Below are 15,226 nucleotides of genomic sequence, written 5' to 3'. Positions count from 1 at the left end.
TGGCCTGTGTCCTGGCAGATCCCCTCTCCAAGTCTGTCTGAGCCATCCGAATCAACCGCCCCCTGCCCCCCCCCCCCCTTAAAATTTGATTTTAAAAACCCTGTAAAAAAAACCTAAGAAGCCTCTTCTTCGCATGAACCATCTCCCCGAAGTTCTCCTCAAACGTGACAGGACACCATCTTGGGCATTCGCAAGGACGTTATAAAAGACTGTTAACTTTAGAAAGACATAACCTTCAACTAGGTGGGCATAATTCAACTGCTTTTTTATGTTATGGGAAGAATAAAATACATAGTTACTTTCAAAGACATGTTATGTTAGAAATGCACTATAATTGGTATGGCTTAAAATTAAAGAACAACACTACCTGAAAATACCAGTCTGGCTTTCCACAATGAAAGCATGGATACAGCCTAATGTTATTAACATGGAAAAAATTGTAAGATATAAAAATATTTTGAATGAAAAAGGAACATTATAAACCAAGCAGGAACTTCGTAGTCAAGGGATGATATCGCATGGTGGTCACAAATGCAGATACAATCTCAATATGAGAAAGATGCCAAAATGTATGGTTTCAATATAGAGTTAATAGAATTGGACCAGATATTAACTGGAATGGATAAAAAACTGATAAAGAAAATATATTGTTACTTATTAGGTATCAAACTTAAAAGTGAGCAGGTAAAGGAGACAATGATTGTTTGGGCTAAAAATTTTGGCTATGCAATAGAACTACACAAATGGCAGAAATTGTGGGATAGAAATGTTAAATTGACTATGTCAACTGTATATAAAGAAAATTTGTATAAAATGTTCTGTAGATGGCATTTTGCACCAACAAGACTGGCAAAAATGTATAAGGATAGATCTGAATATTGGAAATGCAACCAAATACCTGGTTCATATTACCATATGTGGTGGACATGTCCAAAACCCAAAAAATACTGGACAAAAATACATACTTGGTTGGAAAAAATGATAAAATAACATTTACTATTAAGGACAAAGAAGAAACTGAATACTTTTGGACATGGTTAGACCATAAAAACAGACCATAACATACCAATGGTTAGACAATAAAAACAGAAGTTAGAAATGCAAGGATATAAAAAGGATAAATGTTAAAATGGAAATTTGATAAAATAGACAAACAAAATATTATTGTTATTATCAATGTTATTGTGATGAATGTTACTGTAAACATTTTGATTATGATTGCCTAAAAACAACAGTACCCAGATAACACACTTGTTTGCAGGGGGATGGTGGATTCAGAAATGGAATTTTTACATGTTATTCAAATAAAGTAAATAAAACATGAAAAAAGTTCTTGATAAATGTCAATTCCACATTTTATTTAACTTATCCTTAGGCATTAAGTGATATTTATTCCTGGTTTGCTAGTCTTTGGTATAGTTAATCTCAGTTATATGTAAAACGAGCCAGAGGCTCATACCTTGTGCTGAAAAGAAAACTCTCCAAATTAGTTGATTATGCATGATCCAGTTCTTATATGTTTCTCTGAAATCTTATTCTATCATACCTCTGTGTGAATGTAGTTGCTTAAATTTTTATTTTAGGCTCTAAAAATGAGACTTGCCAACCAGTACATTGTTGAAAATGATGATCTACAAAGTTGCTTTCAGTTGGATATTGACATTTCAGGATTAATATTCACACATCATCCTTGCTTTAGCCGTGAACATACTCTGGCAGCAAAACTGGCTCAGTTATATGATCAGTATCTTTCCAGGAAACAGAGAAATGTTACTAAACTCCTTACAGATAAGGTAATTTCATTACTTTTCTTCAGTTTGCAAATGTGTCAATAAAATAGAAATCAGCATTTTTGTAGAATATGCAGAAGTCTGTATATTTATTGAAAAATATGCAAATATTAAAATATGTTTGTGGTTGAATACCAGAAAATCTTATTCTGTTATTATATAAAAGTAACAGATACTGCTAACTACTTGTGCTTGGCAAACTTTACTGAGTTATTAGCTTAGCTGTGATATTATTGACTACAATCAGGTCCAGAAATATTGGGACATTGACACAATTCTAACATCTTTGGCTCTATACACCACCACAATGGAGTTGGAATGAAACAAACACAATGTGCTTTAACTGCAGACTGTCAGCTTTAATTTGAGGGTATGTACATCCAACTCAGGTGAACAGTGTGGGACTTACAGCAGTTTGCTTATGTACCTCCCACTTGTTAAGGGACCAAAGGTAATGGGACAGAATAATAATCATAAATCAAACTTTTCCTTAATACTTGGTTGCAAATCCTTTGCAGTCAATCACAGCCTGAAGTCTGGAACGCATAGACATCACCAGACGCTGGGTTTCATCCCTGGAGATGCTCTGCCAGGCCTCTACTGCAACTGTCTTCAGTTCCTGCTTGTTCTTGGGGCATTTTCCCTTCAGTTCTGTCTTCAGCAAGTGAAATGCATGCTCAATGGGTTTCAGGTCAGGTGATTGACTTGGCCATTGCATAACATTCCACTTCTGTCCCTTCAAAAACTCTTTGGTTGCTTTTGCAGTATGCTTTGGGTCATTGTCCATCTGCACTGTGAAGCGCTGTCCAATGAGTTCTGCAGCATTTGGCTGAATGTGAGCAGATAATATTGCCCGAAACACTTCAGAATTCATCCTGCTGCTTTTGTCAGCAGTCACATTATCAATAAATACAAGAGAACCAGTTCCATTGGCAGCCATACATGCCCACACCATGACACTACCACCACCATGCTTCACTGATGAGGTGGTATGCTTAGGATCATGAGCAGTTCCTTTCCTTCTCCATACTCTTCTCTTCCCATCACTCTGGTACAAGTTGATCTTGGTCTCATCTGTCCGTAGGATCTTGTTCCAGAACTGTGAAGGCTTTGTTAGATGTTGTTTGGCAAACTCTAATCTGGCCTTCCTGTTTTAGAGGCTCACTAATGGTTTACATCTTGTGGTGAACCCTCTGTATTCACTCTGGTGAAGTCTTCTCTTGATTGTTGACTTTGACACACATACACCTACCTCCTGGAGAGTGTTCTTGATCTGGCCAACTGTTGTGAAGGGTGTTTTCTTTACCAGGGAAAGAATTCTTCGGTCATCCACAACAGTTGTTTTCCGTGGTCTCCTGGGTCTTTTGGTGTTGCTGAGCTCACCGGTGCGTTCCTTCTTTTTGAGAATGTTCCAAACAGTTGTTTTGGCCATGCCTAATGTGCTTGCTATCTCTCTGATGGGTTTGTTTTGGTTCTTCAGCCTAATGATGGCTTGCTTCACTGATAGTGACAGCTCTTTGGATCTCATCTTGAGAGTTGACAGCAACAGATTCCAAATGCAAATAGCACCCTTGAAATGATCTCTGGGCCTTTTATCTGAACATTGTAATTGGGGTAATGAGGGAATATCACACACCTGGCCATGGAACAGCTGAGAAGCCAATTGTCCCATTACCTTTGGTCCCTTAACAAGTGGGAGGCACATATGCAAACTGCTGTAAGTCCTACACCGTTCACCTGAGTTGGATCTACGTACCCTCAAATTAAAGCTGTCTGCAGTTAAAACACATTGTGTTTGTTTCATTCCAACTCCATTGTGGTGGTGTATAGAGCCAAAGATGTTAGAATTGTGTTGATGTCCCAATATTTCTGGACCTGTATATGGAGAATGGTTGCAGGAATTGGGTATATCTGGTCTAATGAAAGGAAGGAAAGAAGATTACATGATAGCACTGTTCCAATATTTGAGTGGCTCCTACAAAGATGAAAGAGGTCAACTTATTTTCCAAAGCAACAAAAGGAAGAAAAGAAACAATGATTGGAAATTAACCAAGGAGAGAAGCAACCTAGAACTAAGGGAAAAAATTATAATTGCGAGATCAATGAACCAATGGAATAGCTTGCCTTCAGAAGTTGTGGGTGATCCATTACTGGAGCCTTTCAAAAAGAAAATGGATAACTATTTGTCTGAAATGGTATAGGGTCTCCTGCTCAAGCAGGGATTGGACTAGAACAGTGGTGGGCAACCTTTTTTTCAACTGAGCCAAATCTCGCCAAAACCACGATTGAAATTTACTTTGAGAGCCACATTTTTAAAACCGAAAATACATAGGATGGTACACTGTTTTTAGTTTCAATAAGATTTTATTGAGAATATTCTGCATGCAAGTATCCACATAGGTCGGGAGGATACAAATAACACAACTAATAAAACAAAAACTTTAGAACGATATTATTTATCGATAACGTTAAATTCCGTAAAATTTGCCTTACAATGTAGAGAAAATTACATCCTGACATTGACTGACAAAGTCACAACCACTAATGTGAACATTGGCCTTGCATTTCCTTGGATAGTTTGAGTAAGTCAGGTTTGTATGTTGTTGTTTTTAATTTCATCTCTCTCTCCCACTTTCTTTCTTTTTTTCTTTTTCTTTCTCTCTCTCTCTCTCTCTCTGGCTCTTTGTCTCTCTCTCCCTCCCTCCCCCATCTCTGTCACTCTGTGTGTGTGTGTGTGTCTGTCTGTCTGTCTCTCACTCACTCTGTGTGTGGGTGTGTCTGTCTCTGTCTCTCCCTCTGTCTCTCTCTCCTCCCTTCCTCTCTCTCTGTCACTCTGTGTATGTGGGTGTGTCTGTCTCTCACTCATTCACTTAATCACTCACTCTGTGTGTGTCTCTCTGTCTGTCTATCTTTCTCTCCCTCCCTCCCCCTCTCTGTCTCTCTCTGTCTGTGTGTGTGTGTCTGTCTGTCTGTCAGTCTCTCTCTGATTCCCTCCCTCACTCCCTCCCTCACTCCCTCTCTCTGTCTGTCTTTCTCACTCTCACACACACACACACACACAATGTGGTCACCTTGTTGAGTGTTCCAATCACATTTGAAACACTCAACAACTGGCCTGCATTTATGGTATTTTGCAGCATTCTGCAGTCATAGGACCAAAATTGGTTGTCACTCGCCCGGGCTTTTGCAGAAGCTTCCCTCCGAAGCCCGAGAGGAGGGAGGGGAGCGGGCACCCGGCACACAGAAGAGCCGCATGTGGCTCCCGAGCCGCGGGTTGCCCACCACTGGACTAGAAGATTTCTGATGTCTTTTTCAATTCTATGTATGTTCTACGTTCTAAATAATATATAATAAAATAAACCAGGTGATCTCAGGAGTGTAGGCATGACATGTATTTATGATAGTTGTAGTGTCCCTGGGCTTTGTGATCCCCTTTTACGACCTTCTGACAAGCAAAGTAAATGGGGAAGCCAGATTCACATAAGAACTGTGTTACTAACCTAACAGCTGCAGTGGTTCACTTAATAACTGTGGCAAGAAAGGTTGTAAAATGGAGCAAAACTACTTAACTCTCTTTTCTGCTTAGCATCAGAAATTTTGGGTTCAATTGTTGTCATAAGTCGAGATCCACACGACCTTCCCAGCCAGCTTCCAACAAACAAAACCAACGAGGGAAACCTCATTTAAGGTTGAATTCTGAAAAGATTTAAATACCAAGTTTGCTTTGTGTGAATCTTCTTCATTGTCTTCTTTACTTTTAGGTATTTGATTGATGGATACATTGGTTAGAATTATAAATCTTTAGGATTGGGAAGAATATAATTTTAAATAAAAGCAATAATAAAGGCGAGACAACAATATTGAAAAATAATAAACTATCAAAAAAGCATATTTTCAATGTTCTTCCCAGGTTTATTTTGGAAAATATTTCTGGCATTTTCATAGAAAAGCAAGTCTATCGATGTTGCTAATAATAAGGAAAAATACAGAAATATAATGGTTTCATATGGTGGTGCAAACAAGTCAAACTAATGTTTATAAGCTTATTTTCTAGCTTCATGCTCTCAGAAATGCTTTACAAAATATTTTGGCTACTACTGAAAGTGGAATTCCAAACTTAGTAGTCCAACAAAGCATAACTGATTATAAGCTTGAAATAAGGTGAGTAGATTAATAATTATTCTATTATTCATTCTGTAAGTTTAAAAAGGTTATCCAGCTGAAAAGGTGTTTTTGGGAAAAGAACGGAGTCATGCTCTAATAAAAGGCAATAAACTGTTGTCATTGGAATTTTGTAAGAACCTCTTTTTTCCATGAGTTATTTCAAGTATTTATTTTGTAAGGTAGATCTTTTTGTTTAATTGAAACTACATAATGGCCAGCCAGCAGAAGATTTATGACTCTTTCCTAAGTCCCTCTTTGTGTAACTGCTATGATAAAACAACTTTTATTTATTGTCCTTTTCTTATGTGCCATTTCTGGGAGCAACTAGAATAGTAGGAAAAGAAAGTGTTATGGGGACAAGTCAGTTGGGACAGCTTGTCAGATCTTCCAATTAGTCCAGATTAGGAAACCAGACCAATATTGCTATTATTATAAGGTTATAGTAACAGTCTTGCAAGTGTGAATATTCTTCCCCCTTTTCTCCCTTCTATGGGAGATGTAGGAGAATGTAGGACAACTCATTGCAACCAAGTCGACATGAATGGATGAGCATGGCTGGGTGGACATGGATGAGTGGGTGTGGTCAGGTCAGCACGGATGGATGGGCATGGCTGGGTGGATGCATTGGGTGGGCATTGCTTTCTGGGAACAGCCAAGTCAATGTAGAACAAGTCGCCTTGGCTAACTGGATATGGTGAAAGCTCAGCACTCCACCAGTTCCTCGCCTTCTTAAACTGCTGGGAACCAGACATGGAAGCAGGAATCATTTTGTCCCACACCAGTGCCGCAACCTCAAAGGAAGAAAAATCCGTGAAGCCTCTTGGGGCCTGCCCAGAAGCCCAGCGGTGGTCAATCCATTGCCCCCGAGAACAACTTCCCCATCATCTGCTGCCTCCTCCTCCTCCTCCTCCTCCTCCTCCTCCTCCTCCTCCTCCTCCTCCTCCTCCTCCTCCTCCTCTTCTGTAAGCTATGAAGATCTGGATGGGGAGGAACCAGCTCCACCTGAACCCTAACAAAAGGGAGTTATTTTGGCCCACCTGGATCTTGAGAGCTGTCATGTTTCATATTTTTCTCCAGGCAGACAAATCCTTACCTTTTCAAGATCTTTCTGTCTATACACAACTCTGTGGGAGTGAAGAACTGAGTTTTCTCCACCATCCCCCTGCAACGTTCAAATAAACAGAAGATTGGACTGGCAGGGCAGGTGGGTCAGGGAGCTACTTGGTCTCAGCCCAACAGCCATTCTGAAAGGCAGAAGTGAGACAGGTTGCAGGAAGTGAGTGGTGCAGTGGGCAGGGAGATCGTCACAAGCTGGGTGTTCCAGGAGGTGCAGATTGGCAGCCCTCAGTCTGTTGGAGCCAGGGAGCCAGGAGGGAGAAAAGGGGCAGGAAGGGAGAAAGATTCCTGTCACATGCCAGTGACAAAGTTGGTGGACAAGGAGACCTGGCCGATTGGAAAGCTGTCCTTTATCCTGTTGCGAGGCAAGAAAGTCAAGAAGAACTTCAGCCTGCAAGCCAGTGAAGGGGCAGGCAATAAGCACTGCCCTCCAAGGCCAGAAAAACTCACTTTCTGCCTCAGACTTTCACAGTGCCTCTTGGGCTAAAGCCAAGTAGCTCCTGGAACCCCCCTCACCTCCCAACCAGATCCTTTTTGGAAGTTGCAGTGGAATCATGGAGAAAGCTCGCCTTTGCTACCATAATTCTAGACAGAACGGTCCGGAGAAGATGAGGTTTTGTCTCCCTTGAGGGAAGATATAAAATATGATGGCTCTCAAGACCCAGGTGGGCCAAAACTTCCTTTTTGTTAGGGTTGAGGTGGAATGGTTCCTCTCCATCCAGATCTTCACAGCCTCCAGTCCAGCAGAGGAAGAGGAGGAGGAGGAAGAAGAAGGTTACAGGGAAGTTGTTCTTGAGAGCAGTGGATTGACCACCGCAGGGCTCCAGCATGAGTTCTGGGAGACTTTGTGGATTTCTCTCGCTTTTAGATCATGGTGCTGGAGTGGAACGAAATGGTGCCTGGCTCCAGTTCATGCCCAACCATCCAGGCCAACCCAGTTGCACCCACCTGGCCATGTCAAGTCATTTGCGCTGAGTTATTTATGCTGACCTGGCCCCATCCACCTGGTCATGCCTACCCGTCTGCACTGACTCATCTGTGCTGACCTGGCCAATGTGAGTCGTCCCATTCCAGAACTAGGAAGTGTTTTGCTTGAGACATTTTCTCAATTGTTGTTCTGGCTTAGATTCAGATTTTTTTTAAATCGGAATGTGGCTTTGACTACGACTGTTCCTTTTGTTCTTCAAAGTTATTCCTCCTGCCCAATATTATATAAGCATTAAAGTTCCCAGGCCACATCTTGCTTGGTCCTAAAGATTTTGCCAGTTTTCAGGGAAGCCATGGGCAAAATAAGATGGAGACTGTAATGAGAATAGGGAGTGTCAGTTTTGCTTCAGTGGTAGTTTCTACTTGAGTAAGATGGCGCTGTGCTTCTGCAGAGATAAAATCATGACTGCACCTATATAGCTTCCTGCCACTATCCCAGGGACCTTATTATGTTCCCAGAAAAGGTGCATCTTCTTGGCAACCTGGTTATTAATTGATTTGGGATTCGATAATCTGACCTGCTACACTATAGCTGAGTGATTACAGGCATTTTCCAATATTGCTAATGTTATTTGATGTATATTAATGTACTGTATATATTCCCTGCAATGAAATGTCTGTATTCATGAGCAGGAAAACAAGAAGACTTCGCGATAATGAACAAGAAAAAGATCGAGCATTGCTGAAAGCCATGATTAAAGTGTGGAAAGACATAAAATCCATGCGTGATTTTCAGAAGTTTATTAACACACCCCTGAAGCTCTTCATGAGAAAGTATGTGTTTTGTAGGAATTACATTATTTAATATATTAAATTTAGGGCTTTTTTGCATACATTGCTTCTGACTTAAATCTAAGGCTTGGATCTCATTGAGTTGATAAACAGGTAGTCCTCGACTTACAACAGTTTACTTAGTGATGGTTCGAAGTTACTAGGGCACTGAAAAAAGTGACATGACCATTTTCACACTTACGACTGTTGCAGCATCCCTTGGTCATTAGGATGCTTGACAACTGACTTACATTTATGATGTTTGAATTTCTTGAGGAAAAAAGGCAACATAAGATATATTGGACTGAAGGAATGATATTTCATGTCTGTGCTTCTTTCAAGAAAGAATGTTGGGCAAAAATGATAGAAGCCATGATAGAAACTGAGATAGAGAACTTTTCTGGCTTTTATTTCTCCCACTTGTTGCACCCATTATTTTTAAAAATCACACACACCCATTCTGAATGAAACCAATGTTGATCGTGTGAAAAATGCAACACATATTAGAGTGTAATATACCAACATTTTTATGTATGGCTTTGATTTTATTACTATTTGAAGGGAAGAAGTTGACCTGAAGTTGGATGAGAAGGCATATGAGGCAGAAATTCAGGCTGAAATAGCTGAATTACTAGAAGAAAATAGTGAACAGTATGAAAAGAAAATGGATGAATATAAAACTGAACTCCGGGCATGGAAAACATGGAAGAAAGCACAGGTTTGAGTCAGCATCATTGTGGGCAGAAAGTATTTTTGGTCACATACTATGTTGGCTAATGTGGGAAAGAGATTAGGCATGGGCTTAGTTGTCTAGCACAGTGTTTCTCAACTCTGGTAACTTTAAAACACGTGTACTTCAACAGCCTTCTAGCCGGATCATTCTAGGAATTGAAGTCCACACAACTTAATGACACCGTGGTCGAGAAAGGCCGGTCAAGAGATGGCGAGCGTAGGCAGTAGTGTGCTGGGTGATTAGCTATGACATAGATTAGAATGAATTATTTTTTGCATTCTGTCCTTTCAGACTGTCACAATGTTAATATAGGCAAGAGTCAACTCTACTTACAGTCCTTTCCATATGAAACTAATCAACACAGGAGGCTACTTTCTATGATCATTTACCACGATTGTCAAATGCTAGTGGCAGTTTGTTTCAGTATTAGATTCAATTCCCCCCCCCCTCCCTCACTCACATAAGCTCAGTCTGCCTTTCTATCAGCCCAGTCATTCTAAGAGAATTGTAGCCATCTAAAAAAATAAAAGTGCTTTGCATATTTTTTCTTCAGCTTCTGAAAGAAAAGCAGAATATGCTGTATATCTAAAAAATAATGGTGTTCTACATCAAAGCCACTTTAAACCCAAAGGTTCCTTTCCAAAAGGCAACTGGACTTTCTTGTTTTTTTTAACTTTGAAAATGTTTTGCTTCTCCTCTATGAAGCTTCTTCAGGTCCCTTCTTCTTGATGAGAAGTGAAACATTTTCAGAGAAAAACCCAAGAAATCCAGTTGCCTTTTGGAAAAGAAAGCACCTTTGGGACAACCATGTTCTGGATGATTGAGAATCTCCATCGACATTAAGACGTTTTAAAAGATAAAGTCCTGTTAAAGCCTTTATTTGTAGAAATTTATCTAAATTCTAAGATTTTTTAAAAAACGGGTAAACTTCTAATAATAGAATAACTGTAGTAAAAATTAGTAACGTCCAGCCACCAATTAAATTATTTATCACATTCATTTATCAAATTAGAGGGAAAATGTGGTCAGTCCAGCAAAATCCATGCATGAGAGATCCACCAAAAACAAATACATCTTTTCACCCATATAGAAAAACCAAAAGAAACAAAAGAAGAAATCAAGTCAACACTTGGAAGATGAAGAATCTGAGCAAATGGAGGAACCTCTGAAGCCTCTTCCACCTCCCCCAGTTGACCAACAGCAGGTGGAGTTGCAAGTTCGCAGAAGAGCTGCTGAGAACAGAAGGCAGCCTGGAGAACCCATTCTAATCCCTGAATTAACCTTGGTGGGGAGCATCACTCCAAATGAGGCTTGTCCTAGGTGAGCCGTATTAGCATAACATCAAAGTATCACTAGAATGTAGTCACAATTAAAAGCAGTTCCGAGCTTTGCCACAGTTCTTTTCTTGACGTTTTCTTCAATCCTCGGAGACATAACTGTCCTATAAGGCAGTTGTACATCTTCAGGAAGGCTTCTGCTGATCAAAGTCCCTGAGCAGGTTCATAGTATACACCACGGTCTTTTAAGGTTTTGAAGATCAACTCAGCTCTCTAAATCATCCCTAATAGGAAATCAGCAGTCAGCTATCTAAGTGTCAAGTCTCCTCAGCACCAAATTCTTTTATATAATTTTATGACATTTTATTACTAACTGCCTAGAACAGCGATGGCGAACCTTTTTTGGCTCGCATGCCACAAGTGGGGGGAGCGCAGGGGGGTCGTGTGCGGGTGTGCCGCACGGATAATGCAATGCGCAATCCCCCAGTGCGCATGCGTGCACAACAGGCGCGACCCACCCATTTTTACTTGCTTTTTTCACCCTCCCCAGGCTCCAGAGGCTTTATAGGAGCCTGGGGAGGGCAAAAAGAGCCCCCCGCCTCCCTGGAGGCCCTCCGGAGGCTTCAGGGTTGCGCCTTGTGTGCCCTGACAAATGGCTCCGCGTGCCACCTGTGGCATGTGTGCCATAGGTTCGCCATCACTGGCCTAGAATCACTTAGGCAGTGAGATGGGCAAGGCCCAGGGGTGAAATTCAGCAGGTTCTGACAGGTTCTGGAGAACCGGTAGCAGAAATTTTGAATAGTTCGGAGAACCAGAAAATACCTCCTCTGCATGGCCCCAGAGTGGGGAGGGAATGGGGATTTTGCATTATCCTTCCCCTGCCATACCCACCAAGCCAGACTCACAGAACTGGTAGTAGAAAAAGTTGAATTTCACCACTGGCAGGGCCCAGCCAATCCCAGAAAGATTTGAAGGATCACATTTCCCATCTAATTTTCCCAAAGTTCCCCAAAGCATGCTCGATGAAAAAGTCCAAATAATTAATTTAATTCAAGTGGATCAAGAGGTATGGATCCATCATTTTCTCAATTATTTATTTTTATTCAAAAGATTGGAGATCAGCCTGTAATTACAAAACTCCCAGACCCAGATGGATTTTTTTTCAATTATGTTCTTATAACTGCCTCTTATAAGTCATGTGGGAGAAACACAACAGTTTCTAAATGAGGTGCACATTCTTAACATTGGTTTATCTGCCAGTGTATTCTAATATCTGAATATTGTGTTGATAATAATAATTAAAACATTTAAATATTTGCTCCTTCTCATTTCATATAAACTGGAAATGGTCACTTCTTTGAAAAGTCAGTAGAAAACTAAGATTTGAAAATGCTGTTGACTCCAAATCAGTTCCTAAGATGTTTATTTTCAGAATGCCTGGAATAGCAGCCAGATGTTTGAAAGTAAAGATTGTTCATTCATGCCAGAAATGTAGCAAGGGGCCAGTCTGTTTTCAATTCCATAACTGTGGGCCAAAGAACATTTGGAGATAATGTCTCCAGCATTCAGCAGAGGCAGGATTGTGGTTTTTCCTATTTTTTTAATTGAAAATTTCCTCATTGCAAAAGAAAACGAAACAAAAAAGCAATTTTAGCCCTTTTCTCTTCCAAAGAAGCAACATTGTGGTCTTTCTGGCCTTGTCTTTGGCAGCTATTCTGCAGCCAGCCTCTATTTTTCAAATTGGCAGAATGTGGGACTAAGGTAATGATGTGTAATTTTATTTTGGGAAAAGAGCCTGTGCTTTAGAACTTTTATGATTTGGGGGGGGGAGGGGTTAGAGATGTGAAAAAGGGATTGCACGCACTGCATAGAGCAGGGGTGTCCAAACTTGGGAACTTTAAGACTTGTGGCTGGGGAATTCTGGGAGTTGAAGTCCACAAGTCTTAAAGTTCCCAAGTTTGGACACCCCTGGCATAGAGTGAAGACTATCTTATTTTAAACACATGTTTTAGTTATCAAAACCCTATGAAACATCTCAAAGACAAAACTGCCCAGACTTGATGGAAGTTGGGCAATATATAAAATGAATAAATTATTTTGATTGGTCATGCAGTCAGTCACTACAGGATTTGGCATTTTTGTCCACCTGTCAAGTCCTTTCCAAGGACATGAGATAAGCAGATGTTGATGTTTGATAGTGTTAAATTGTCGCAGGATATAAGCCAGTGATGGCGAACCTTTTTTGGCTCGCGTGCCGTAAGTGGGGGGAGTGCAGGGGGGGGCGTGTGTGGGCTTGCCGCACCCATAATGCGATGTGCGACACCCCAGTGCGGATGCGCGCACTACAGGCGCTCCCCCCATTTTTACATGCTTTTTTCGCCCTCCCCAGGCTCCAGAGGCTTTAGAGGAGCCTGGGGAGGGCGAAAACAGCCTCCCACGCTTCCCTGGACGCCCTCCGGAGGCGTGAGGGAAGCCTCCGGATGGTCCCTGAAGCCTTTGGAGCGCTCAAAATGACCCTCGGAGCAAACCGGTTTGCTCGGAGGATCGTTTTGGCGCTCCGAAGGCTTCAGGGAAGCCTCCGGATGTTCCCTGAAGCCTTTGGAGCACTCAAAACGATCCTCCGAGCAAACAGGAAGTGACTTCCGGTTTGCTTGGAAGGTCATTTTGAGCGCTCCGAAGGTGTCAGGGAAGCTCATTAAGCCTCCGGAGGGCCTCGGGGGGGCGGGGGGCTCTTTTCGCCCTCCCCAGGCTCTTACAAAGCCTCTGGAGCCTGGGGAGGGTGAAAAATGGCTTTAAAAAAGGGTGAACTCAGCTGGCCAGCTGACAGGGCAGCGCCTCGCATGCCCTGACAAATAGCTCCGCGTGCCACCTGTGGCACGCGTGCCATAGGTTCGCCATCACTGATATAAGCTGTTCCGAATAAAACTGCCTTTTGCAATTGATTGATGTTTATGTTGTCTGTGGTGTTGATAGTGTTCAAATGGTGCTCCAGTTGTTTTGCGATTACACTCAAGGTGTCTATTAACTATTGGTTCTACTTTTGCTTTCTTTTGGCACAATCATTATATCTCTATTTTGTTATCTTAATTCTTTCTCTTCTCTTCTTTATTATTATTCAAGCAAATGTACATGTTTTATTTACTTGTTGTTAACCTGTTTGTAGAAGTGAAGTTGCAAGACGTGAAGATGTGAAGAAAAGGTCTATCTTCTTAAAAGTTCTTTTCAATTCCAAAGAGGTGTCTCGAACAGTTTCTCGACAGATGAGCTCAGACTTTAGAATTCACATTGGGCAGATTTTTAATGTGCAAATATTCAATTGGCCAGAGAGTTTAAAATTGCAGGTAAGTTATTGTGTTAAACACATAGAGAAACAGTAGAACATAAATATTCTTACCTATGTCTAAGAGTTCTGAAGAAATCCTAACTTCACTCGTTTAGATTTAGTTTCCACAGAGGAACTTGAGTAATTTATTTTATCCATGGATTTGAATGACAGAAAGTTCTTTTCATAGTGAAATTCTGTTCATGGACAAGGCTAGCCTTGTATGGGATATAGATGGCATGCTCAATTTTTCTTGCTTTTATTTTTATTTTTTTTTGTACTTCTACACTGCTTCGATGGCAGTTTGAACCACTATCTATTTCAAACAAAATTCTGCAAAACTTTCGCTCCAACTAGTTATGTATATGCAATGGTAAAGAGCTTGTAAAGAATAAATGTCAATACTTTCCTGTTAATTTAATAGCATTCCTTTGAACCGCTGGTGTTTCCTCCGCAGTTGCTGGTTTTGGAGTCCATGATCTAGTGGCTTTTGTGTAACAAGAGCTGGATTTTCAAACAAGAATCACTTTCTCTGCTTTCACTTATCAGGGAAAGGGAGCCCACCCAATTACCATTCTAGTATATCCCAAGCTAGAGCATATTTTTACAGTGTAGCCCTGATACTATGATACATAATGAGAGACAAGCAATTCTAACTTAAACCATCCTTCTCCAGTCCCTTGAAATGCATGTACTTATTTATGGCCCTGAGAATATATTTGAAAAAAGGATGTAAATTAAATATAATTACCAAGCACTCAAAGTGATTAGGGTTTGGAATACTTTCTTCCCTTTATTACAGGTTTATGAAACAATTGGACTTGGCAGTGCTAACTTGTTAATGGAAGTATTTGTGCCCATCCCGGAGACAACTGTTCTGACAGGAAGAGCTCCCATCGAAGAAATTGAATTCAGCAGTGACCAGTGTGTAACACTGGACCATGAAGGAGTGGGCAGTGGTACAGAGATTGTTCCATTTCTTATTTGTTCATGTTCAGAAGATTGTAAACCAGCTAACATAGTTGACAGATTGTGGCTTTAGTGCTGTTAAAATACTTACCCAGTA

The 15,226-nt window shown here is 40.8% G+C and overlaps 1 protein-coding gene across 3 annotated transcripts in view; it reads left to right on the top strand.

The window, feature by feature from the left end:
* The window catches only part of CC2D2A (coiled-coil and C2 domain containing 2A), a 110,359-nt gene that overhangs the window by 36,257 nt on the left and 58,876 nt on the right, over positions 1-15,226 (top strand). For all 3 annotated transcript variants that reach the window (XM_081959386.1, XM_081959387.1, XM_081959385.1), the window contains exons 9-15: positions 1,584-1,793; positions 5,845-5,951; positions 8,691-8,831; positions 9,390-9,546; positions 10,652-10,881; positions 14,002-14,179; positions 14,963-15,119. In XM_081959386.1, coding sequence (XP_081815512.1) covers positions 1,584-1,793; positions 5,845-5,951; positions 8,691-8,831; positions 9,390-9,546; positions 10,652-10,881; positions 14,002-14,179; positions 14,963-15,119 — 1,180 coding nt within the window. The remainder of the gene's footprint in view (positions 1-1,583; positions 1,794-5,844; positions 5,952-8,690; positions 8,832-9,389; positions 9,547-10,651; positions 10,882-14,001; positions 14,180-14,962; positions 15,120-15,226) is intronic.

Source organism: Natrix helvetica (genome assembly GCF_964273705.1).
Source record: "Natrix helvetica genome assembly, chromosome: 7".
Taxonomy (NCBI): Eukaryota; Metazoa; Chordata; class Lepidosauria; order Squamata; family Natricidae; genus Natrix; species Natrix helvetica.
The sequence above is the reverse complement of the archived record's forward strand: the minus strand, read 5'-3'. Positions and strand labels throughout refer to the sequence as shown.